Source organism: Ips typographus, linkage group LG11 (genome assembly GCF_016097725.1).
Source record: "Ips typographus isolate SLU linkage group LG11, UJ_Ityp_2.0, whole genome shotgun sequence".
NCBI classification, from domain to species: Eukaryota; Metazoa; Arthropoda; class Insecta; order Coleoptera; family Curculionidae; genus Ips; species Ips typographus.
This window is the reverse complement of record NC_138432.1, coordinates 10915918-10940452: the sequence shown is the minus strand read 5'-3', so window position 1 is coordinate 10940452 and position 24535 is coordinate 10915918. Positions and strand designations below refer to the sequence as shown.

The following is a 24535-nucleotide window of genomic DNA, read 5'->3' as shown; positions in this document are numbered from 1 at the left end:
CGCACTAGTGTGGGAAAATTATCATTTGCGCACGCTCGTGGAAAAACCATTTTTTTGAGTCCTATCCAATATGGATTTTATAACAACAATAACTATCTTGTCACTATCAATGTCCTTAATAACATATTTAAATTATGTAAACGTTTTTCAGAGTCTGATAATAAAAAGTATCATTCATTACACACGTCCCAAATAGTTTTTCCCGTTCTCGCAAACTGATGTCGCGCACGAACGGGAAAACTTTTTTCTGGACTGGTAATAAAATATATTCTGATGGTATTGTAATGTGTTTTCAACACTAGTGCAATAGCCGGGTTGTAGATAAATAAAACACTTGTGCAATTTTCGTCTGTTTATTGTAATATATGTAAAAATGTAAATATATACCTGAAATTACACTTAATAAATAGCCCAAAAATATGTGATCTACTTGTAGGTTAAATTATTTGTTAAGTGACCAAGAAACATTTTGTTTTGTTTCTTTTTAATTGCAATCATGTTAGTGTTATCAAGTTTAATTAACACTAAAGTAGTTTTTTTCGCATTTTCAACAAAATTTGTTATTTTTTTAAACGAGTGTAAACTTGTAAGAATTTTTAAACTTTTATTATTGTCGGAATTAAATGTTTTGCATCTCGTACTAATGGTTTTTATTGGTTTCGTCCCTTTCAAACTCATGCTTTTATAGGAACCTCAAAAATATAGGGAATCCTTGGTTTACAATTTCTTGTAAATTTATGGTTTTTATTTTATCGGGCAGGTCATTTCGGTCGTACCCAAATTTTACAGACGTCGTTTTGAGCCGTCGGCGTCATCCCTTCCACATTTACCACCACCTTTCCAAATTCAGGTATATTCTGAAAGAAAAAATAGATCATTTGCGAATTTCACTTTTGCAAGTGCGGATGTTGCGAATTGCGAGTTGTTTGAAGTGAACATTTCCCAACAGACTGTGTTTGAACAAACAGTGTTTTTTCGTGCATTTTAAGTGTTTTAGTGTAACGATGGCGCCGACTTTCCGACCTAACTTTTCGATGATTCAACAAGAAACCGATTCGTACAATTATAACCCGAGTTTATGGTACCCCGCTGGGTATCCCCAACCGGGTCCAGTGAACCCCCAACCTGGATACGGAATTACGGAACAAGAGGAGCAAATAATGTACCAGCAGTACAACCAACAAGTAGCTCAAGGACCATATTATCCTTCTCATAATTATTCGCATATTGACAACCCGCAATATTTCAATTATGATTACGTTTACCCTGGAAATAATGGAATACCTCCAATTCAGTATCAGCATCAGCATCCTGGAGGACCCACGCCACCAGTCACCGTAAGTGGTAGTGAGTGCAGTCCGGATGGGCTAAACATAAACATCAACCCATCTCAATTCGAGCCTCAATTGATGAATAATCCCGAACCAGTAGCTCAGCAGTCGTACGAGTGGACTCAAAAGGAAAATTGCAACACAGAACCCAAACCTGGTGAGTAATTTGATCAATTTTGTACCAAAAAACCTCATAAGGAAGTTTTAAAAGCGTATTTCAAATCAACCCCTTCGTTTGCTTATGTTTTTACGTTATTCAAGCAGACATTTTCTAAAGTCTACAATGTTGATGTTTTGGCTTTCATATTAACGTTTTCAGGAATTCGTTTTTGTTCATAATTTGGGTTAAATGACTCGAACAGCCTTTATTAACCAAACCAAACATTAACGTACGAAGGCGTAGAAGGGCCACAAACATTTTTTTTCTTAAATTCCAACTTCAAACTCAGAATTTACATTGTCACATTGCAAAAGCTCTTCAAACCAAATTAGACAAAATTTGTTAACTTTAGCAACATTGCAAACGGGAGTCGGACTTGTCAGTTTGGTTACATTACAAACACTCTTCGAACCAAAATTGTAGAATTTGTTAGTTTGATAACATTGCAAGGACACTTTTGAACCAAATTTTGTCAGTTCGGCAACATTGCAAACAGTCTTCGATCTTAATTAGGAGAGTTTGTTAATTTGGCAACATTGCAAGCAAACACACTTCAAAAAAATTAGTTGAACTTGTCAGTTTGGACAGATTGGAAACACTCTTCAAACCAAAATTGTAGAATTTGTCAGTTTGATAACATTGCATATACTCTTCAAACCAAATTAGTAAAATTAGTCAGTTTGGCAACATTGCAAACACTCTTTGATCTTAATTAGTAGAATTTGTTAATTCGTCAACATTGCAAAAACACTCTTCGAACCAAAATAGTAGAATTTGTCAGTTTGACAACATTGCAACGAAATTCCGAGTTTGAAGTCGGAATTTAGTTAATTTCTGAGTTTGAAGTAAAAATTTAAGAAAAATAACGTCTGTGGCCTAGTTAAAATTCTGATTTTTTTACTCCACCAAACAGAAATTTGTATGTTTTACATTTTTTGAATACACGTCAAATTTTTTTAATTTTTAAGCCTCAAAAATCTAAATCAAACATTTTAATTGTTACTAGCAAAGTTTCTGTTCTATACACGTCCATCATCACAGTTTTCAAGTGGTTGGAACCCCAAAAATACGAATATTTTTGAATAATCCTTTTAGGTAACAGGATTAACTTTCTTTTGAGCTAAATTCAATTTGTTTTTGACTCCTGAAATGCTTCCTCAGAAGTGGATTTATTGAGATTTGAAACTATCAAAATCACTAATTAATCAAAAAACTGATTTAGCACTGACATGAGTGTAAACTCGTTATTACTACATTTTAAGTGTATATTTTGATTAAATTGCAGGAATAAATCAATAAGTTCATAAATCTCGAGAGTAGGTGAAAACCTCACTATGAATGGGGCTAGTTCATAAATTTTATTGTTTTATGAAGTTTCTCATTACTTACATATCTATACTTTTATTACGTTTATATATTTATATTTGCGGTACAAATATTAACCTCTTCAAAGTTACGATACCAATTAAAGCCTTTGTAATTTACTACCGCACATTTTCTGCATTTTACTAAAATAATTGACATGTTGTTTTGTGAAAACGTGCCAACATCTTAAGTGGGTCAACACAGGCGGGGGTGCCATTAACACCTAAAACACCGACAAATCTATGGGCACCAATTCAGGTAGACACTGTAGACAGTCAGGACAACTATTATGTAAAACGTTTGGTCATTTGTCACGTTTCTGGTCAAAATAGAGACGTAGCGTCGGCAAACAACGTTATATTGCCTTATTGTAGAAAAGGTTTGATGCTTTGCCGAAAAAAGGGACAAAGTGGTTCTGGAACGAATTGCCTCACCAATAAAACTCGGTTCCGTCTTTTTTTTGAAAGAATTTGAGTAGCGTAACGGGAAAAGGGTCGTAAATTGGTACCAGCCCAAATTTTAGGAGATTTTCCAATCTTTGGTAATAGGCACTTAGTTTAAATCTTTTTTAAAAAAAAAAGTATTATTTGTTACTCAACTCTTGAACAATACAACTGATAAATCCTGATTTTTGTTTTACCAATTTCCGCTTTTTCAGTTTGATAGCGTAAATCAGTGGTGAATTTAACTCATTCACTAAACACTAAACCACTTAATACATAATGAATTCTATTTTTAATCTTAAAAAAAGTCACGTGACCTTCGAGATTTAAAGCGTCACGTGACATTATAAATTCCATTTTTAATCTTAAGAAACCACATGACTTTTAAAATTAAATTTGACGATTGAAAATCGTCACGTGACCGTTTCCAGCTTAAAAGTAGTCACATAACTTAAAAAAAGAGTCGCGTGAACTTTAAAATTAAATTTCATAATTAAAAATAATCACAAGTGACTTTAAAAAAACATTATTTGAAACTTAGAAACAGTCACGTGACCTTTTAAAAAATATTTTGACATTTAAAAAAATAGTCACGTGACCTATTCCAGCTTAAAAGTAGTCAAGTAACTTAAAAAATATCAGTTTAATTTTAGAAACGGTCACGTGACTATTCAAATAATATTTTGACGTTTAAAATGGCCAAAAGGCAAAAAGAATCGCGTGAATTCTAAAATTAAATTTCATAATTAAAAATAATCACATGACCGTTATCTCAAAAGAAGTCTCGTGTCTTTAAAAAAACATTATTATCTAAAGAATATTTTGACATTGACAATTACACAATTTTGACATTTAAAGAAAATAGCCACGTGACCGTTTCCAGCTTAAAAGTAAAAATGCAAAAAGAATCGCGTGAATTTTAAAATTAAATTTTATAATTAAAAATAATCACATGACCGTTGTTATCTCAAAAGAAGTCACGTGACTTTAAAAAAACATTCTTTGAAACTTAGAAACAGTCACGTGACCGTTTTTACCTTAAATGCATTCTTCAGAAGTTTGTTTTCATGTAAAAAAAAGTCTCACGTGACCTTTAAAATTAAATTTTAAAATTAAAATAATTACAAAACCGTTCGTATCTCAAAAGAAGTCTCGTGACTTTAGAAAAACATTATTTGGAGAAACGGTCACGTGATCTTCTAAATGATTTTTTGACATTTCAAATTATACAATTTTGACTTTAAAAAAATGTCTCACGTGACCTTTAAAATTAAATTAGAGAGTTTCAAAGCAAAAGTGACAGGCTGCAACAAAGGGCTTTTTTAAACTAACTTTATTTTGATTAAGCGTAGCTTCGTTATTTAAAGGGTTACAAAAAAATGTAAATAACGAAAGTTGCACAAAATTTTAGCCCTTACAAGATTATATTAAGGTGTTTTTGCATTTAAGGGCTTCCTTAATGAGTTACAAGGCAAAAAGTGAGAGGGTACACGAAACTGATGATGGTTTACACCCATTTTCTAGTTGAAAGATTTTTAGGAATATTAAAGTAAAAATTTTTCCTATATTTGACTTAGTTTGCATTAAACCACTAAAATTAACCAAAAAAAGTAAATTTGCTAAATTGTTTGAGGTTGACTAGTTAAACATTGAACTTGTTTGTTTTCTGAGGAAGTCTGTACAAGATGATCACAAAAATTCGACCGTGGCCGTGTTATCAACATACCGGATGTAACGTAAACGTGGTAAAATATTTATGGTACCCAAACAAATTTTCTCCAAACTTGGGAGCTTAATTAAAAAAATCTTAATAATTACGTGTTAAAAAAGTGTATAATGACACAAAAAGCGTTTTTATTCGACCGCTCCTCTTAAGGAATTTTAACATATCGTTGAGAATAAAAGCCGAGAGATCTGGCATCCTATAAAATTTCTGGCGGTCAGATTGGTCCGAGCCAGCATCGTAAAGGGCCAACCAGAACGCTTTACGACCCTGACTCTAAGCCTTTTTAATGCCTATTTGGCTTTTATGGTTACCTGGAGGCCATATTACGCACTCTTATTCAATAAATCAATCCGGTGTGTGTCAACCAACAAATTAACGATCAAAAAATTCCAACCCAAAGACTTCTTGCCATTGATTAGCCGTTAATCGTTGAATTGCTCAAACCAAACAGGTTTTATCTACTCATACCATAAAAGTTACAATGATTTACAATTTACAAGTCAAAATAGTTGGGCGGATTTAACTGCTAGATTAAATCCACACACATGCAAATATGAATAACCCTTATTTTATACATTTTCGTCAAAATTCTAATCCTTCTACCAGGTCTGGGCTCAAAACAAAGTTCCGAATCTTTTGTCGCCCAGTATTATTTGATAGGCTTTTTACGACAGATTATCACGATAAGTTATCTGACATGACACTGCATTGTATTTGATGTCAAATGTACTAAGTGTTTTAATCTAGCTGTCAGGAATGTCTGACGTTTTTGTTTTGTAAATTGGACCTTAAATTCATGTTTGCTAATTGGTTAATCAAACAGATTTAAATCGAAACAGTTGGCAACGACATTTTTCAAGACAAGACAGTTAAGGGTCGGAAATGCACACAACATCAAAAACGACTGTATCGTTGTGTAATTGCCAGGGTGCGGTTCATCCCCCGCAGTTTGAGGTTATGCGTCCCCAGGGCTCCATTGACGCTATTACCCTGTGTCGTTTCGAGGTCTCGGCGGCGGCAACCGCCCCCTGTTAATTCCACATTCGCGATTTATGTAATATGTTTGTGTTTCTTTTGCTGTACCTATTCAAACTATTTTTTCTTAATTCCCACCAAAAAAATAAACATAAATCTAGTGGCGCCCCTAGACAATTAAACTGTTTAATGTTCACAATACCCGTAAAATTAAAACACCAAATAATAAAACAAAACTATAAAAAGGGACGTAAATTCTGGGCTTCTAGTAAAGGGGGTGAAGGGGGGAGGCCAAGCTGTGCCAACCCAACACTATCCATTATTGACATCAGCACGCTTTAATTTTTGACGTGCCTCTAGTAATTTATTGCCTGCCTGCTGTCATCGTTTTCAGGATTTTTCTTGTAAGTCACGCCAAAAACAACCCATTATTGGGATGTAACTGTGTCAACTTGATGGTTGTTTCAATGGTTACATTGACTGCTGGACGTGGGCATAATAATAAGCAAAAAGAAACGAGGGCGTGTGGTTTCTTTGACATTTACCAGTTAGATGACTGAAAAAGTCATTTAAATAGTTACAAAGTGTAAATTTTACTGTAAAGATGCCTTTCAGTACTAGAAAGAAACTGAACTGAATTCTTATTATTAGAATTTTAACCAAAAGGCCAGTTTTATAATTTAACCACCATCAGTGGATAACTCTAACACTCTGTTGCTATGGATTGTTAAATTTATCAGTTTGATACAATTTGGTGAATATGGCCACTTTTCCATTATTACGAAGCATTTTGAGGTATTATAAGGCATTTGAGAGTATTTTGAGGCATTGTCGGTATATTTCAAAATGTAGTGTATTAATATAACAAAATTGACTGAAAATTGAACAGAACAGCATAGGCACATGTAATTATTATTGTAAAACCTTTGTTACATGATATTGAGTTGAAACAATATTCATTACAAATTATTGTACTAATTTTCCAATTTTTCAACATTTAAACTAACTTACAATTTTTTAAAAAATTTAAATTTGTTGGACAGGCCTATTGGTTTATCACAAATCACAAAACAAATAGTGCAGTGGGTTGTTTTTTGATCAAAAATCACAAACTACTCACTGATAGTTGACAATCAAGTGACTTTTCTCTTTATTTTATTCCTTTTGGCTCTTACGCTCACTTTTACAAGAAATAATAGAAACTCACGTATAATCGTTCGTGCAGAGCGGCAAGACAGACTTTTCGTATCATTTACCTTTGATAACGAGTCGATAGGGAAGATTAGACGGGATTAGTGGGCGGTGAGATGAAAAATGTCGGCAAATGTTTGTTGAGGCAGATAACGAACCCTCCCAAGCACCTGACAACGTGAGTATTGTCCTAATCGTACCCGAAATGTAAATAACGAAGCGGTACGAGGGTACATTTTGGGTGGGGGTACCGAACCTCAAATGCAACATCGCTCTAATCTTATACAAAATGTATATTTACAAAGAATTGGCTTTGATGCCAAATGACATATACCGGCCATTTTGGAATTTTGCATCTGAGATGCCATTTTGAGCAGCACATGAATAACACTTTTGTTTGCATTTTAGTATAAAATTTGTGAAAAACCTACTTGATCTTTACTAATGTATCTTTTCTTGTTGTTGCAGGCAAAACTCGAACCAAAGACAAGTATCGTTCGGTCTACAGCGATTATCAACGTATGGAGCTGGAAAGATATTTCCAATTCGTCAACAAATTCATCGATAACGCAAAGACGCATGAACTGGCGGAGGCATCGAAACTGACACCACGACAAGTGAAAATTTGGTTTCAAAATCGCAGAGCCAAGGAACGTAACCAAGAGAAGAAAAGGTTGGAAGAGTTGAAGCAACAACACATCTTCGATCAGATTCAGGCTTCAGTGCAAGAATTCATGCAGTCATCAAGTTGATAGTAAAATGTGGATTTGATAATACCGACAGTGTTGTAAACAATTGTATTGTAAGGGGAAAGCTCACATCCATAATGTTCACACACAAGTCCGTTTCTTAACTTTCGTTTTACTAAAAATGTATTCATCTGGTTTACTGTAACTATATGAAGTCCCAAGAGTGCCATAAGAACCTAATGGAGCCCAATTTTAGTAAAGTTTAGGTTAACAGAAACCATGATTTTTTGTGTTCATTATACTCATGTTTGCTTTCTTTAACAACTTTATAATTGTCTTGCACAAATATGTAAGAAAAGGCGCGAAAAGGCATCTTAAAGGAAACTTTAAGATGAAATTGAATTGGTTTTCACGATATTGCATATTTCCTTGTGAAAAATGTGTCCTCAACACTAGTGAGTGGTAAATACCACACTTGTGCAATTTTTTATTAGGGGCATTGACTTAATTATGGGCCCCCCCGCAAAAATTTTGATGGTCCCCCCCGTCAATCTTTAGTCACCTTTATATACCTATAACAACTGCATATACTTTTATAACGTGTTTTAATCCAAAAACGTTAGAGTTTGCAGTGTTGCCAAACATAAGGGGCCCCATTTGGGCCGGGGCCCCCCGCGGTTGCGCGACTAGCGCTTAACTTAATATACCTGAAATTACTGTTAATAGATAACCCAAAAATATGTGATTAACTCGTAGGTGAACTCTTATTTGTGATCCCAGTTAGCAAATTTATGTTACGTCTAAATTACGTAAAAAAATGACATTTCATTCCCTTTGGCGTTATTAAAGATCAACTTAACATTCGAATGTCATATTAATAGGGAACTTTTCAAGTGTTTTTTTGGTAGCAAGTTCTCTATTGTGACTAAATTGTAACGTACTATGTAACTTTTTGCAATACAACTAATTTAAGTGACGTATTCTAGTCGTATTTTAACGTCATTGGTTGCTAACTGGGAAGTGACGAAACATTCTGTGTCTGTATTTTTTATTGCAATAATGTTAGTGTTACGTAATTAACAACAATTGTTTTTCAAACCAAAGAAAAAAAATTCTACTAAAAGCTAAAATTGTGCTTTTTAGTAGCATTTTTTGTTGGGTAGCTTTATTCAATGTAAACGGTTAAATTTTAGAGTTTTGTTATTGTCGGAATTAAATATTTGCAATGAAAATGTGCTTTTTATTGATTTCATCCCTTCCAAACTGTTGAAAATTTAATTTAAGGCTATGTAAGGTAAGTAAGGTAAGATAAAAGAAGCAACCATCAGGTTGTTCAAAAATATACAGGGTTCTGAGTTTTTAAATCACCTCCAAAACTTACGGTTGTTTGTTTTAAAATTAGTAAATTATTAAACTACTACTACTAAAAATATTGGATAAACATTTTTTAAAATTAAAATTGGCCTATTTTCTAAAATACTAAAATAGGTATGAGCAAGCCATTTTACTCTAAGCTCAATAAACTAAATTTTATGATTTTTAATATTTGGAAAATTTCGATTTTTGTTGCCATTTTCATGAAAACGGTGCAAAAAAATCAAAAAAACTATCCAAAAATAAAATTTTTTCTTTTCTAGTTTCATGACTAAGTTTAATATACCAGATGTCTGAATACTGGTTGACAAAAGCAGGTTTTTGTCAAATTATGTGTTTCTTTCTCTTGATAACTCCCTTCCCTCGATAAACTATCCTCGAAAAACGCTATTTTAATGAAATACAGGGTGATTAAGTGTTAAAAATGTATCATTTGATAGCCTATCAAAAAATAAGTTGACATGTATTATGTCATTTTCCTGAGAAACGCTTCCTAAAAAAGATACATTTGTCCAAATTTCAGTTTAAAAAATCGGTTTTTTGCTCTAACTCTCTGAAACTGAAATTTGGAAAGTTGTATTTTTTAGAACGCTCGGTATATTACGCGACGTTTCACACCTGTCGTGTTTCTACTTTATAAACATAATTCAGACAGAGTGTCCCCAGTTTTCACACAGAAAAACACAACTTTTTGTAATTGAACATCCTGTACAAATTTGAATAGTTTTTTCGCGATTTTAATTACGTTTCAAAAATTTTTACAGTTCAAACTAAACTAAACACCCTGCTTTGAATTTTATGCACCAATTTCAATTCATGTTTTGTACAGGGTGTCCTGAAATTAAATCGCAAAAAAGCGAAGCAGCAAATCTCAGTATGATCATAAATCCACCCTGTATACCTATCTACTTAATGAGTTTAATAATTACCAGTCTGGGGAAATTACCACTGTCTACCTGGGTTATTTTATTTAAAAACAGGATTTTGGACTAATTTTTACTTAAGTACAATTTTTTAGACTATAAGTAGGGTAAAACTGAACATTCAAGACTTGTGAGAGTCTAAATTTGTACTAAATAGTCTCAAAACTTGTTATTTACTACTAGAAATACCAGAAGAATAGAATTTCAAGCGTTAAAACAGTCCGGAAATCAAGACGAAGATCTTACAATTTATCTGGAAACTATGAAAACTGATTGCAAAGAAATTTTTTTAGCTTCTTAAGTTAATTTTCACAGTTTCCCAGACAATTTTTAAGTTGGGTTGGGTTGGTTTTGGTTCTTTAAACGTAATAACTCTTAAATCAGAATTATATATGAGTTATATTCTTTTTCAACTTGACCAAGCAAATTATAAGAAACTGTCATTTTTGAAAACAACCGTTGACAAACATCATTAATATCACATAGTGAGTATTAATTTCATAAGTTCTAAATTTGACTCCAACAGTCTGACAGTTATGACAGAAAACCGACATTTTATGAAATTTTTGTATTTTTCAAGAAAATTACATAATGCATGTCAGCTCATTTTTTGATGGGTTTAAAATGGTGAGTTATTGACATTTTAAACTAGACCACCCTGTAATTTATTGACATTTAAAGCTGGTCAAGAATCATAACCTAGAAGACCAAATTTTCATGAAATTTCCATGTCTCATTTTCACCATTTTCATACAGAAAATTAGGCTTATTTTTGGACGTACGGTACTAAAAAATCTTCACTTTCCAAGAGAATTTGAGGAATCCCAAAAAATTACAGAAAAACGACTTGAAGGGTCAGAAAAGAAAACTTTTCTTCTGTCGAGGGAGAAACAAAGAAACGGACTTGTTAATTTCCTCTCAAAACCACATATTTTCGTAAAGTTATTTGCCAACAGGGTCGTCACACACTTAAACTGCACAGTTTGAGAAAACGACACCCTCGGGACCCTTTTCCGGCCCTTTGATTTACCCCAAAACACTCGAGTTTCGATTCCGTTTTCGGTTTATATTGCGTATAACACGCAATTAGGTTTGGTTTACATAGGTACCCATGTACGACACGATAGTTCCATGTTTCTCAGTCTCAATTTTACAAAGTACGACCAGGCTTTATCTCGTACGGAACCGAAAAACAAACAAAACTGTTTACCCCTGGTAAATAATAAAATATTTACGTATCAAGCGTTTCACACTATAAAAATGTACAGGGTATAGATTAACTAGAGCTGGATACGTATACAGACCAGACCTAAATACAGTGATTTACTCCCAAAATTTAAGTATTTTTTGTCCCAAATCTCTGTTTAAACCAACCTGCTAAGACTAAATTTTAAATTTTTTTAAATCAAAAAGTTAATTTAATAATTTTGCAACTGCAATTCCCACTCATAATTCAAACATCCATTAATCTAAAACATGAAAATCTTCATACAAACAATGGCAATAAATCAGCAGGAATTTTCACTTCAGCAAGGTAATTAAAAGATTGTCTTATTTTAATACCACAGCAAACTAGGGGTGATTCCTTTTAAAGCTGATATAATAAGTTCCTTCCTAATGGAGTTATAGTTAGTAATTAAAAAATTTGTTGGTAAATTAACCTATCAATCTATAATTTAGTCAGCAGTGACTACAACTTTCCTCTACTTTACACTTTGTTTTGTGGCTCTTCAAATAACGGAGCTACGCTCAGTCGAAATAGAGTTAGTTTATAAAACAGTTTGGTGCATCCTGTCAATTTTGGCTTTGTAACTCCTTAAGGAGTTTCTTAAATGCAAAAAGACCTTAATACAGTCTTGTAGAGGATAAAATTTCCTACAATTTCCTTTATTTACACTTTTTGTAGCTTGTCAAATAAGAGAGCATTTAACTAATTAATTTTGGTTTAAGTTAGCTGGCAATAATAATTCTTATTACCATTAAATTAAATTGCTGATACTTTACTGAGCACAAAAGTGTTTACTTGGTTAGTGTACATTGTTTTACTACCCAGAATTACCTTCAAATTCGTTGAAAAAGTGGTTAATTTGTATGCCAAAATACCGTTTAAGCTTCTCAGATGACTATTATAATGGAACTGCTTACAAGATTACAAGGTATAAGTGTCTATGCAAATTTAAAGGATTTGTGTTCGTAAAAGAGAGATTTTTAGCGCCCTTAATGATAGGCATTACCTGGACAGGGTGCCTATACAATAGATCAGTAACCTTTAAGGATTTTGATACTGATTTTAAGTAGTAAAACTCGGGCTTTAAATGGTAAATTTACGACAAAGCTGGTTATCCGCTGTAATCTTTTAGTAATAAAGTCTTTAGGACATTTTACGGGTGTAGGCAATAAACCTTAAAGAGATTTTAAGTCGTCAAGAAATCCTGAGATATTCAAGAAAAACAACGAAATACTAGAGTCAACTTTGACAACCTCTAGCGGTCAAACGGTGCAACTTAAACCTGCCCGCTCAACGTCACGTGATAGCCACATTCATTAGCTTTCTTTTGTTATATGGTGTAATTATGCAGATTGTTTCAAATAAGCTAGTTATGGAGAGTTTTTTGGAAAAGTGCACAAAAATTTACCTGAAAATTAGTTTTTCTGAGACTGTGTGGATTACTGGATAATCACCACCATTTTGGTACTATTCAATTAAAACTTTTTTCAAATTTTCACCTTAGGAATTTGATTTTTCTGTCAAAATCCAAATCCAAAAACGAATATAATTGTAATATTAAAATTACAAATACAAGTACTCAAAATAAAAAGCAAATCAAAAAATTCAAATTAAAGGTGAAAAAGATTCAAATCAAAAGTAAGTCTTTGATAGTTTGTCAGATGACACATTGTCACATTACGGACGTGATGTTGTAGCACGAACATTTAGGAATTTAAAAATTCGTAAATAACATACGTTAATGACGTCAAATTTCCATCTGGCTCAATTCACGAGTATTAGAAAAGGAACGACAACTATTACGTCACTGCCATTAGCCCTGAGACGGACTTTATATTAGGAAGCAATGACGAGCGTTAAAGAGATTAGTGCACTGCTAGGAAAATATAATTTAAGAATAGTTATAGCAAATTGAAATAATCCAAGGCAATTGTCAAGAAAGTTCATATTTGCTTACCATAATTCATAATTGTAAGCACAAATTAGTTTAAGAAAGTAAATTGTTTCAATACAATATATAGACTTAATATGAGTGTTTGAACTGACAGTTTTAACAATTTTACTGGATAGTAGATATTGAGTAATAATTTTGAAAATAATAGAAAAACTTGATTTGTCATTATCAGTCAGAAAATTGTGCTTAGGATTTGGTCGGCATATTTTGCGGATCTATATATCAAACGAGTTATCAATTCTGGGCTGTATCTAGCCGACAAAGCGTACAGGATTACGGCTAATCCCGTTATCATCTTTTGATGTTTCCAATATTCGTTCACATCAAAGAGTCAGGGCATACGTAGAAACGATTAATATTGAAAATAAATACGCTGGTATTAACGGGTTCGAGTGCCTTTCCGTTTTCCTTACACAAACACACCGAACCGCGTGTAAACATATCAAGGAGCATTGTAATTTCCACAGAAAAAAACACAACGACGATCGTAACTCTTCTTCTTATCATTTTTCTATCCAACTCAAAGAAAACTGGAATCGGTTGAACGACTTCCCATGCACGATTTGCAATTCCCGAGATATTTAGCGTCTTTGTATTATCGCATCTGTTTGGTCAAGGATCACACTTTGTATGATCAAGATGATTATCACAATAATGTAAAAAGCCTTGTTATGGTTTAAAATGTCTTAACAGGAACGTCAATATAAGAATTACGAACCCATTGTCTTATCGTACATCGCAGTAATGTTGATTTTACGTGGGTTCCTAGTTTCTGGAAAATTTGATTTACGATCACGTTTCGTGTGTATAATCTTAGTAGAGGTACCTAAAAATAGGAAATGTTTAATACTGACTTTGCTATACAGTACAGGATACTAAAAACACAACTAATCTCCTGAAGAAACATTTTTCTTTACAATTTAAGGAAGTTTCCATGTTTTTTGACTTCCGTAACTCAAAATGTATCTTAAAAGCACAAGTTTAACTACCAAGAACCATATAAAAGTTGGCAGATACTTGCATGATAGTTTTCCAGCTTTACAGAGTGGTTTTAAAATCGACGTGTCATCTATCAAAATTTAACTTATGAAGCTATGAAGTACATTCAACAATAATTTAAACGCTTTTCAAGTTTAATAGTTTAATGGATCAGATTTTGATAGTTACACGTTTGGAACATCAAAATGTGTCCTAAACATTCATTTGTATGTCAAAATTTTATTCACAGACATATAAACAAGCATTCAGTTTAATGTTGAGTTGTTTTTTGCCAAAAAATAAGTCATACAACTATAAAAACCACAATAATATGAGTGACACTGATTGTATTGCTTTTAGACAAATTTTGTAGTTTTATAGTTTCATGGAGTGGTATTTGACAGTTGCCAACTTTATAACAGGTTGAAATATGCTCAAAATAATCAAATACACATTACGACTGTCCAATTTCTACTCATTAACCTATAAACAATCATTTAATATGATTTACAACTCTATTAACTATAACACTGATTTTAAGCAAGCTTGATTGAATTGCCTTAAAACTAAGCTTAAAAGTTTGAAATTGAATTGGTAAGTAGAAATCTATGGATTCTTATTAAACTGTACAACAATTTAAACTCTCAGGAGTGGTATTAATAATTACGATATCTCGGGAACATGGCCGACCCTTTCTATTTATTTTTTCATAGAAAATATTCCTTCACTTTAGTCCATTCACTGAATCCAAAAACGGGTCAAGATCCTCGTGCCGCAGTTTTAATGGCTTCACTAAAATTTGGACCTCCATAAAAGCGTCAATTTTACTTCGTTTGTCATAAATATTCCGGCCCATATTGAAGATCCACAAATACGGGTTTTATTGAGGTCTTCTTTTCCTTCAAGTCGGTATTACTTAGGGTCTAATAAAATTAAACCGAAAAAAGGTTTTTGGTAAGTAGGTAAAGGCAACACACCTTAACATAGCGATTCTCCACGTTTCATTACAATACGTTAATACCAGATTATCCCTTAGCAAATATAACTTTGAAAGTACTTTTTAGCACTAGATGAGAACGTGTTTTTACGATTGCCATGTGGAGATTAAGTGGTGGATTAGCCTCAAATAAAGCAAGGTGAAAGTCTCGTGATGTTTCCATATATTTAAAAAAGGTGTACAAATACAAAAATAGTAAAATAAATAGACAGCCAGCTTGATGAAGTTCAAATTCAAATTCTTCATCTTCAACCTTTTTCAGTTTTCTTCGTACACCTACAAACAAACGACTTGAACAAAAAATTGCACAAAAAACAGACTTCAAAGTTACCCGCATTGTTCCTTGTCCCAAACGGTACCAGTAGTACAGGCACGTTGTTGCAAACAATCACAAGAACAAGTTTGATGGTTCCAAAAATGTAGAACCTGACCCCGCCTGCGACTGCTTTCTTTTGCTATCCTTCTGTGACAATGTAAACTTTCTTCCTGCAAATCGGTGTAAAATCCAAAAATAACCACTTCAATATCTCACAAACTATACCTGATTAATGCACGAACAAGCACAGTTTTCCTTGTCAAATTTTTGCTTTTTGTTACACTCTTCCGCCTTAATCGTACATTGACATTTGCATTTTTTGTCAAATGGTACTTGAACGTTGTAACATTTGATGGTACCGTCGGGTTGTTTCAATTGAACCGGTATCGTCTCGTTAATGGTTCTCATAGCCATACAACTTTGATTTCGCTTACACAATCCTGTACATTTTTTGGTTACCACTTTTTCTTGAATAATCTGGAATAGAGATATTTTGAGTGTCACTGGAATTACTAACAACAATCTTAAGGTACTTCAACTCCTGTCAATAACGTAACTTAAAATTGTATAGTGAAAATCAAAGTAAAATGGATTGACGTCACAATAGAAACATAAATGATTTGAATGTAACATTTGTGATACGTTTCAAAGTTCTAAACCTAGAAACTGTCCAATTCAATCTCATAGAAATACAAAACAACGAAACATCGTTGAAAAGTAACTTGTGAATGCATTTTATACCTTCATCAATGAATTTTTGGAATTTGTAACATGTTAAAATCAGTATAAACAGTTCCAAAGGTATTTTAATAGCTTTTTGATTGGAATTTTGTCAGTTATGACACTTCAATAGGTCTGTTCGCAGAGAGAACCTCCAACTAGTAATCAGAAAAATAGGTACATCCATTGGTCACAAATACGTCATAGTCACGTGAGCCTTTAATCAATAAAACTTGACATTTACTGTATCTGAGTTGGAAACCAGTCAGGGATTGCTTCTGCGAACAGACCTAATTCTGTACAAACCTGGAAACTGTGAAATTCAATCCCATGGAGGTATAAAATAACGATACATACTTGAAAAGTCAAACTTCATCTTCGTGAGTAATAGCTATCATTACATGCTCATTGAATAATATACTATTATAAATGTTTTTACTAATTTTTGTCTATTTATTAATATTTTCTCATAAAATCATTTTCAGTTTTAAATGTGGATTACCACGAAAAACAGATTATATATTTTTACTAATGCACATCAATCAAAATCGTTTAAATTTCCTGGTAGTGAAACGTGTGAAATTCTGGAAGTTTTTTCCAGACAACAGAAATAGGTTATTAGCCTCCCAATGACGTAATTAGTGTCTGGAACTTACCTTTCCCATGCTGGGATTCGAAACCACCACATCAACAATAAGAGGTCGTGGTTTGCAACCCACTTTGGTTAATTTGGATTTAGACTTGCATTGACCTACAAAACAATGATTTTTTTACCCTAATCTAGATAAGTGTTTAGGTTTGTTCGCAGAACAAACTGCCTAACGGCCAATAGCTGGACTTCTGGATTCTTTCTGCGAACAGACCTAATAAGTGTAGGGTGTAGTTAAAAAAGGTATTTACCCTCATTACCTGGTTGGGGATCCACATAAATCTTTGGCGAAGCTACAAACCAGAAGTTCTTAATAACTTAATAATAAACTTTCCAGATTTAAAAGTCTTACCGTTCTGTGGATGAATTAAGTCACGAGAATGTCGTCTGATTGACGATTCTGGATGAGTTAAGCCTGGTTTGACTTCGTTGGGTTCCACTTTGACCACCACTTTTTGATACTCTAAATAAGCGTCGATACTTGTACTACTCCCTAATCGTATCCTATCCGACATGCACTTTTCGTAACAATACTCGTTCCGATCACTATTTACATTAGGTAGAAAAAGGGCCAAGGCCATTAGGAAAACTGGAAATTCCGGATACATTCTCGTTAAGATGGTCGTTCGTTCGCCGATCGTGATTAACTGGATTGAAAGTCGATCCAGACGGTAGCTAAAAGGCTAATGAGGTAAGGAGCCACTTTCAAATCACGATTGTTTATTATTGTTTATGTGAAAAGCTTCAAAACGTCGGAGACTAGCCACATGCAATCGGGTGCTTCGATCGTACAACTCTATAGATGTGGTATTGCCTGGATGTCATGCCAATTCCAGGATTTTTTTTTATTACAAACCTGATTGTTTACACACCTGGAAATCTTCAACGCGGATATGACAAATTGGATTTTTCCTACCTTAATTAAACTGGATAGTTAGAGGAATCCGACAATTTTAAAATTAGGAAGTTTATTGTTATGTCTGTTCAAAGTTAGACTAAATTAAAAATTGTTTCTTCTATGACTGTTTAATAATTTGCTTATTACTCACTAGTTTTGAATAGATACTAACAATGAGTCATTACTCACTGGATAAAGCAAAGATCAAATTTAAATGGAGTGACGTGCAATAGAAACATTTGAATGTAACGTTTGTGAATGTTTACTTCTTGATTTTTCCTATCTATTACATTATTACGTCCTATTTTGACACCTGACATTTGGCTGTCACTTACAGCTCTGTTTTTTGTGAATCCCATAAAAGTGCAAAACAACGAAACCATTTTGAAAAGTAAGAAATATATGCCAGAGACCCTAATTACTTACTCTTTTTTACTCTTTTATTAGTATTTCATGTCCTAACTTGCCTGTTGTGAAACAAACACCCTATATATTTACTAGATTTTTAGACAGGCTATATTTCTCTCTAGAAAATTGTAACTATTTTTAAGGAAATCATCCCCTTTGTAACACTAAACTTTCAGGGCTTCTTCAGACATTTTAGATTGTTTTTCAGAATAAGTGGTAAGTTAACGTTACTTTTAGCATATTTCTGCGTATGTATTGTGTTTAAAGTTTGCATATTACACACACCTTATTGAGCTGTTTAAAATACTAAAATGACATTCTAGGTTTCTGCAGGTTCGGTTTAGTAATCTTAACTGCTTTTTACAGATTTTTAGGTTGGTGATTGTAATACAATGCTAAACCAAGAAAGGTTATATTAGAGCACCTCTAGAGACTGCATCATCTCAGAAAATCCCTTAAAAAAAACTGACAAATTTGATTTACAACGTTATTTAAAACACTTTTAATATGTTTTCCCTCCTATTAAAATTACTAATTAAAATACTATGAACACTACTAAGGCGCGTTCCTTAAATCCAATCAAAAAACAAACACCCTGTTAAATTTGGATCCCAAGTTGATATTTTTAGCATTACATAATTCAAAACCTGACAAATTACAAACAAAACTTACAAAAAAAGACCGCTTACTCATTTGGGATTAAAGTGTAGCAGATAACGCCACCTGTCGCCCTTACACAACAACCACAAAGGGCCGATCGATTTTAAACGCCTGCGTGTCTCGTAAAACTCACCCTTATCGATCGTTTTCCCAAACATGTGGAAATTGTGGTGAAATCATCAGTAAAATGGCTTTTGCTAACACGTCTTCCCTGAAAAGTCCCACAGCCCTGGAACAACTCCTCGAAGAAATCAACTTTCAGAGAACTAAAGAAATGCGACAGATGCTCAAGGATGGTAAGTTTTAAAGAAAAAAATCGGGAAAAATCAATCCAGATTGCGTTTTGTGTTGTCCAGATTCGGGATTCGTCATGCTGCAAGGTACCACTTACTGGACTGACCTGTTTGTCAGGCATTTTCTGTTCCAGAACGATTCGACCATTGATTGTGATGATTTGTTGTTTTTTGTAAGGAAAAAACATGTTAAAGGGTCGCCTAGGTATCTGCCTAAATTTGAGGTAAGTCACTCAAAAATTACATTTGGATTAGCGCCAAAATTATTTAGTCAGCTCAAGGAAGGCGAAAAAAAAGGTGTAACTACAAAATCTGGACTTTAAGCTGCATTTGGTGACGAAATGAAAGAACAAAATGTACTTGTCATAATTGCGCATTAAGACGCCATAACGCCATAAATTTTGATCTTTTCAAATCCACAAACCCTGAAAAAACAACGGGATAAGTCGCATTTTGCCATAATCCAGCACGAATTTGATCAAAACGAACCGAAATTTGAATAAATAACTGTATTATTTTACTTTTGGTTGGTCGTAAATTGTTTACTGCCACAATATAAAGCAATAAATTTCACCAAGTTTCTTAACTAAGAAAGTATTTGGCTGCGGATTATCGTTTAATCCCATTTGTGTATACCTTTAAATATCATAAAAGTGATATAATTCTTTTTGGGGCCAATCAGGAAGGTTTATAACCCACCAATACGCAACGTCCCAAACGTTACCAAAATGTAGTCCTCAATCAGAGTTTGACAAGGAAATAAACTACTAATAAACTCATTAAGAGCAGACAAATATGTAACTTTTTGGCTTCTGCCCTGTATAAATTTTATTTATTACCATTACTATAACCATAAATTTATGGGAAAGATAACGCAGATTTGGAAAATTTTAGACTGAAGTTGACGTTTTCCGGAAGGACAGCAAGAAACTGCCAATCGGAGACCCGGATATTGATTGGGAGGAAACGGTTTACCTCAACCTTATTATCCACCAGTTTGAGTACACGTTAACTTTAGCCATATGCACTAGGACCAGTCCTAAGGAGCTTCAAGTACTCAAAAGACACTCTCAAGTAATTAATTGACAATTTTTGCATTTCATGTAGTATCAATCAAGCTAATTAAGTGCAAAAATTCAAACTCTCTGTTTGCTGTAATTAGAAAGTCTACGCATCTCCAAGTAGAAGAAGAATGGATACTAAAGGAGACGTGGAGGAGATCACCTACCCCCACATCTGCTTCATGGTTGACAACTTCGACGAGGTATTCCAAGATATCCTGGTCAGGGATGGAGAAATGGTGTGCGTGGAACTGGTGGCCTCGGACAAAATGGGCACCGTACAAGGTGTGATTTTCTTGGGTTCCATCCGGTATGACGCTCTCAAAAAGGTCTACGACGCCAGGGTACGTCTATATTTTACACACAGGACATCCGGAACCAAAAAATTCCGGTATTCCACATACTACTGCTTATTTTACTATAATAAAAACAATTAAATCACTTGAACGTCATATATTCGGATACAATGACACTGAATTATGATGCGCTGCTATTTTTAGTGATCAGTGGCGTCTGTACTGTTTTAGCAATCCAGTTTGGGTACCAAAATGGCCCAGAGGATGACGTTTGGTCTGTTTTCCAATGCAACGGCCCAAAGGTGCGAATTTGTGAGAATGAAAGGACCTCAAGGTAAAGGGCACGCCGAAATGGCTGTCACTAAACCCAAAGGATCAGGGGTTGAAACTCCCACTTCTGAACCTGGGTTCTGCGTCACTGATATGTGGGATTCTGAGTGGGAGGTATGTATTGGAAAAAAAAGTGTTGCTTCTACGCCACTGACTCATTTAATTTAATTACCTTCAGTTTTTTCTTCAAATTGATTTGTGTATCACAAAATGATTATTAAGTACTTGTAGAGGCTTTAGAGGATAATTTTTTGAAATTTAAATAAAAGTTTGATTATTTATAATCATCAAAATATTATTGACCCTTTAAAGCTTGTAAAAGTTAAAAAATATCCTGTATAGAAAATGCGCCTTCACCATATGTCAAGAATTTGTTAAGTGTTTATCAGTTTTAAGTAGTGATGGGTCAATTACCGGTAAAATACATATTCACCACTTTACCAGAAAATATTGATCCTTTAAAGCTTGTAAAGGTTAAAAAATATCCTGTATAGAAAATGCGCCTTCACCATATGTCAAGAATTTGATAAGGGCTTATCAGTTTTAAGTAGTGATGGGTCAATTACCGGTAAAATATATATTCACCACTTTACAAGAAAATATTGACCGGTGAATTACTGGTAAATTACAAATAGTGGGTTTTACAGGCGATTTTTTTCTTGACTGTCCTTTGAAATTGTGTTTCTGGGAGTTCAAACTTTGACACTGTTTTGCTCTCTAACTGTACCAAATCTTCTAATCTTTATCAGGAAGGTATCGGAAATTGATTAGGTATTCCAAAACTTTGCTTAATACAGTAATTTTCTCACTCCCAAGTGGGTTTACAGGCGATTTCGTCTGCTTTGACCTGTTACACTGAATTTTACTTTATCTTACTGGTAAAACACTGCACTTATTAAAAAAACTAAATTTAATGAATGTAGAATCATAAGAAATGTTGGAGTTTGTTAATAATAAAATTTGAAACAAATCATGCAAGTTGTAAATCTTCTTGAAATAAAACTTGACATATGGTGAAGGTGCTTTGTACATATTTGCATTTTAACAGTTTTAAATATTATAGTTTAAAAACTAGCAAACAAAAAAACAACATATTTTTATTTTAGGATGAACAAGAAGATTACTATTTGTACAGATCTCAAAGAAGACTAAGTGATCCTAGTGCAAACATAAACAATTTTGTTAGAGGTGGTTGGAGAACCAAGTTGGACGTTAAAGCCCGTTCAGAAAGCGAAGGGTTGGACAATTGGGATAATGGGGTGAGCGAAATCGAAGCTGGAGATTTACGAGACGGTGAGTAAGATTTGGGGCTTTTCAAGTAGTTTAAGTTGCCACCTAAACTATTTTTCACTGCATGTCTGACTGGCATGGACTTGATTTTTGCATGATTCGGTTTGAGTGACAAATATAAGTGACAAGGCCGTAGAAGCAGGACCTTATAGGCAAATTTAAACATCAAGTAGCGCCCTGCCTAATAGACATTAGAGTGAAATTAAAAATCGTAGACCCCTTTATTACTTTATTGTTATTGTTATAGGCCAGTCCGGTCCTGCTTCTACATCCAAATCGGGGGGCTGTTGCGGCTGTTTTAAACGCCAAACCAAACGAGGCTCCATTATCCTACTCGAAATGTACGAAAGACCTCCCTGCACCGATCCGGTGAATTGCGCCCTGAAAGCGCCCTTAGGTCCGCCAGAAAACAAATGCACTTGCACTCCACACGTCAACAATTTACTCAACCAATCAGAGTACGAGGTGGGCAAGGAAAAGTCAAAGAAAAAGTACAAACAACTCAAACTAGTCAAAGACCCAAAAGGAAAAAGCAAATATAACTCAGAGTTTGAGTTTGCTGATGATGCGATAAGTCTGAATAGTTTGGAAGATCGACCTTCTAGCAGGGCCTCATTAAAAAGCAGCAATACGTCCCTGGAAAAAAGCACCACAGAAAACCCCTACGTCACTGTAAACGGTAAAGAAGAATTACCCAGTGTGCAGGAAATGGGCATATCAGATACAGACAATAATAAAGCAAATTGCAATCTAGAAAAGGACATTGTTAATAATTTTGTCCCGTCTAAAAAGGTGGAACTTCACACTAATAAAAAACCGAGCAATAACAACAAAAATCTGGACGGCAACTACAACAAACTAACAGTTAAAAACATCTACAGCTACTGTACCCTTCCTAAAAGTATGAAGAAACTAGGGAGTAAAGGACAGCAGCATAAGGGCCCCCCGAAAAAAGTCACCCCTGACGGTACCAGCATCTACTACTGGTGCGATTTGAATAAAAAACATTTAAACGGTAAGATTTTTTTACTCAAGTTTTAGCCACATTAGCCAGGGTTATTATTAATTGACTGGGTTTTAACAGAATTAGGAGACTGCGCCTACAACCCTTTATGGACCATGAAAGGATTCACTCAAACCTTCCACTTTTGGAAGGAGAATAAAAGGGCTCAAAGTGTCCCCTTGAATGCTTTCCTCACTTACGTCACTTTGCCTTGGTGGAGTATAGCCAAAGGTTTGTATATTCACTCTGGAATTCAAATGGTAATTTTGTTTGATTCCAGACATACTCGATCACAGGGAGAGCCCTATACTGACTTTCTAGTACAACGAGTAATCTATTTTTTTTGTTTGTTGTTAAATCATGCAATTTCAGGGAAACGTCAATTTAATTTAGCAGTTGCATGTTTCTCTGTCTAATCTTTTAAAATGGTTGTACAATTCTAGTCAAGACTGTGTAAACGATCCAGTTTGACATAAATTTTTTTGTATAAGTATGTTTAGTTTGTTTTATTTTCCACACATATTACAGCTAACATTGACACCTTATTGGATTTTTCTTCAAGCTATAACTATTTGACAAAAATGCACATTTGACAACGTTAAGATAAATTAAAAACCATTATTTTAAAGCAGATTCATGAACTTTTTGATACATTCCAAAATAACTACCCCAACAGGTTGATTGCCTTTTAAATAGAATATTTTACTCAATTCCAATTTTGAACATAATTAACAACTAGAATGTCAAATACTGTTTACAGGAATATTCCCAGTTTTGGTTTACCTGAGCTGATCAAAATCTTTAGATTAAGATAGGAAGTCTGTGACTTCAACTTCGCCTTTTGTAAGGTTTATTACAATAAAAACATATTATTATTATTAAATAATTGGAAATAAGCAATTTAAATTTTCAGTTCATACAACTTTAAATTGATGACACTTTGGTGATCACAATGTTCAGTTTAAGACAGTATCAAATTAGGAGTCCTTAATGCCGTGTTTATGACACTTTCTTGACAAATTGACAAAAGTTGCATTTTCCTTCCTTGTTGCGCAAATAACTAACCTTCCTATAAAAATGACAAAAACAAGAAAATAAATCAAATATGTTCGCGTGACCATTTTATCAGCGGTCAAATGTTATACAAAGTGGATCAATGATTCCTAATGAATAAACATGAGAAAAGAGATGTGAAACTTATCACTGTTTGCATTGCGTTGGTGTGAAAGGTCAGTCCAAATGGGTGATAACAACAAAACAAAAATCCCCATTTCTTG

The 24535-nt window shown here is 33.8% G+C and overlaps 2 protein-coding genes across 4 annotated transcripts in view; one reads left to right on the top strand and one right to left on the bottom strand.

Moving 5' to 3' along the window:
• Positions 1-23749, top strand: part of LOC145735135 (uncharacterized protein KIAA0930 homolog) — a 30940-nt gene extending 7191 nt beyond the window's left edge. Inside the window, exons 2-10 of one of the 2 annotated variants that reach the window (XM_081988905.1) lie at positions 19031-19281; positions 19342-19502; positions 20173-20352; positions 20441-20683; positions 20867-21079; positions 22072-22258; positions 22503-23270; positions 23340-23489; positions 23539-23749. In XM_081988905.1, coding sequence (XP_081845031.1) covers positions 19173-19281; positions 19342-19502; positions 20173-20352; positions 20441-20683; positions 20867-21079; positions 22072-22258; positions 22503-23270; positions 23340-23489; positions 23539-23579 — 2052 coding nt within the window. In that variant the 5' untranslated portion in view covers positions 19031-19172 and the 3' untranslated portion in view covers positions 23580-23749. The remainder of the gene's footprint in view (positions 1-19030; positions 19282-19341; positions 19503-20172; positions 20353-20440; positions 20684-20866; positions 21080-22071; positions 22259-22502; positions 23271-23339; positions 23490-23538) is intronic. The other variant, XM_081988906.1, reaches the window with a different exon arrangement.
• On the bottom strand, positions 15481-17864 carry LOC145735326 (uncharacterized). 2 transcript variants are annotated; one of them, XM_081989170.1, is made up of 6 exons: positions 17372-17864; positions 17271-17312; positions 17027-17121; positions 15876-16127; positions 15666-15820; positions 15481-15610 (listed from the first exon to the last, which is right to left on the bottom strand). In XM_081989170.1, exons 1-6 carry the CDS (start codon positions 17625-17627, stop codon positions 15583-15585), a joined length of 828 nt encoding a protein of 275 aa, XP_081845296.1. In that variant the 5' UTR covers positions 17628-17864; the 3' UTR covers positions 15481-15582. The 2 variants fall into 2 exon arrangements, with proteins under 2 accessions (XP_081845296.1, XP_081845297.1); XM_081989171.1 differs by having other exon boundaries at positions 17280-17312; positions 17372-17844.
• Positions 23750-24535: the final 786 nt, after the last annotated feature.

Excerpts from the sequence above, each read along its gene's own strand:
- LOC145735326 (XM_081989170.1), bottom strand. The coding sequence starts at position 17,627 with ATGTATCCGGAATTTCCAGTTTTCCTAATGGCCTTGGCCCTTTTTCTA. Across the intron at positions 17,122-17,270 it reads TCCCCAACCAGGTAATGAGG|GTCAATGCAAGTCTAAATCC; the intron begins GTAAATACCTTT and ends ATTGTTTTGTAG. Across the intron at positions 15,611-15,665 it reads TGGGACAAGGAACAATGCGG|GTGTACGAAGAAAACTGAAA; the intron begins GTAACTTTGAAG and ends GTTTGTTTGTAG.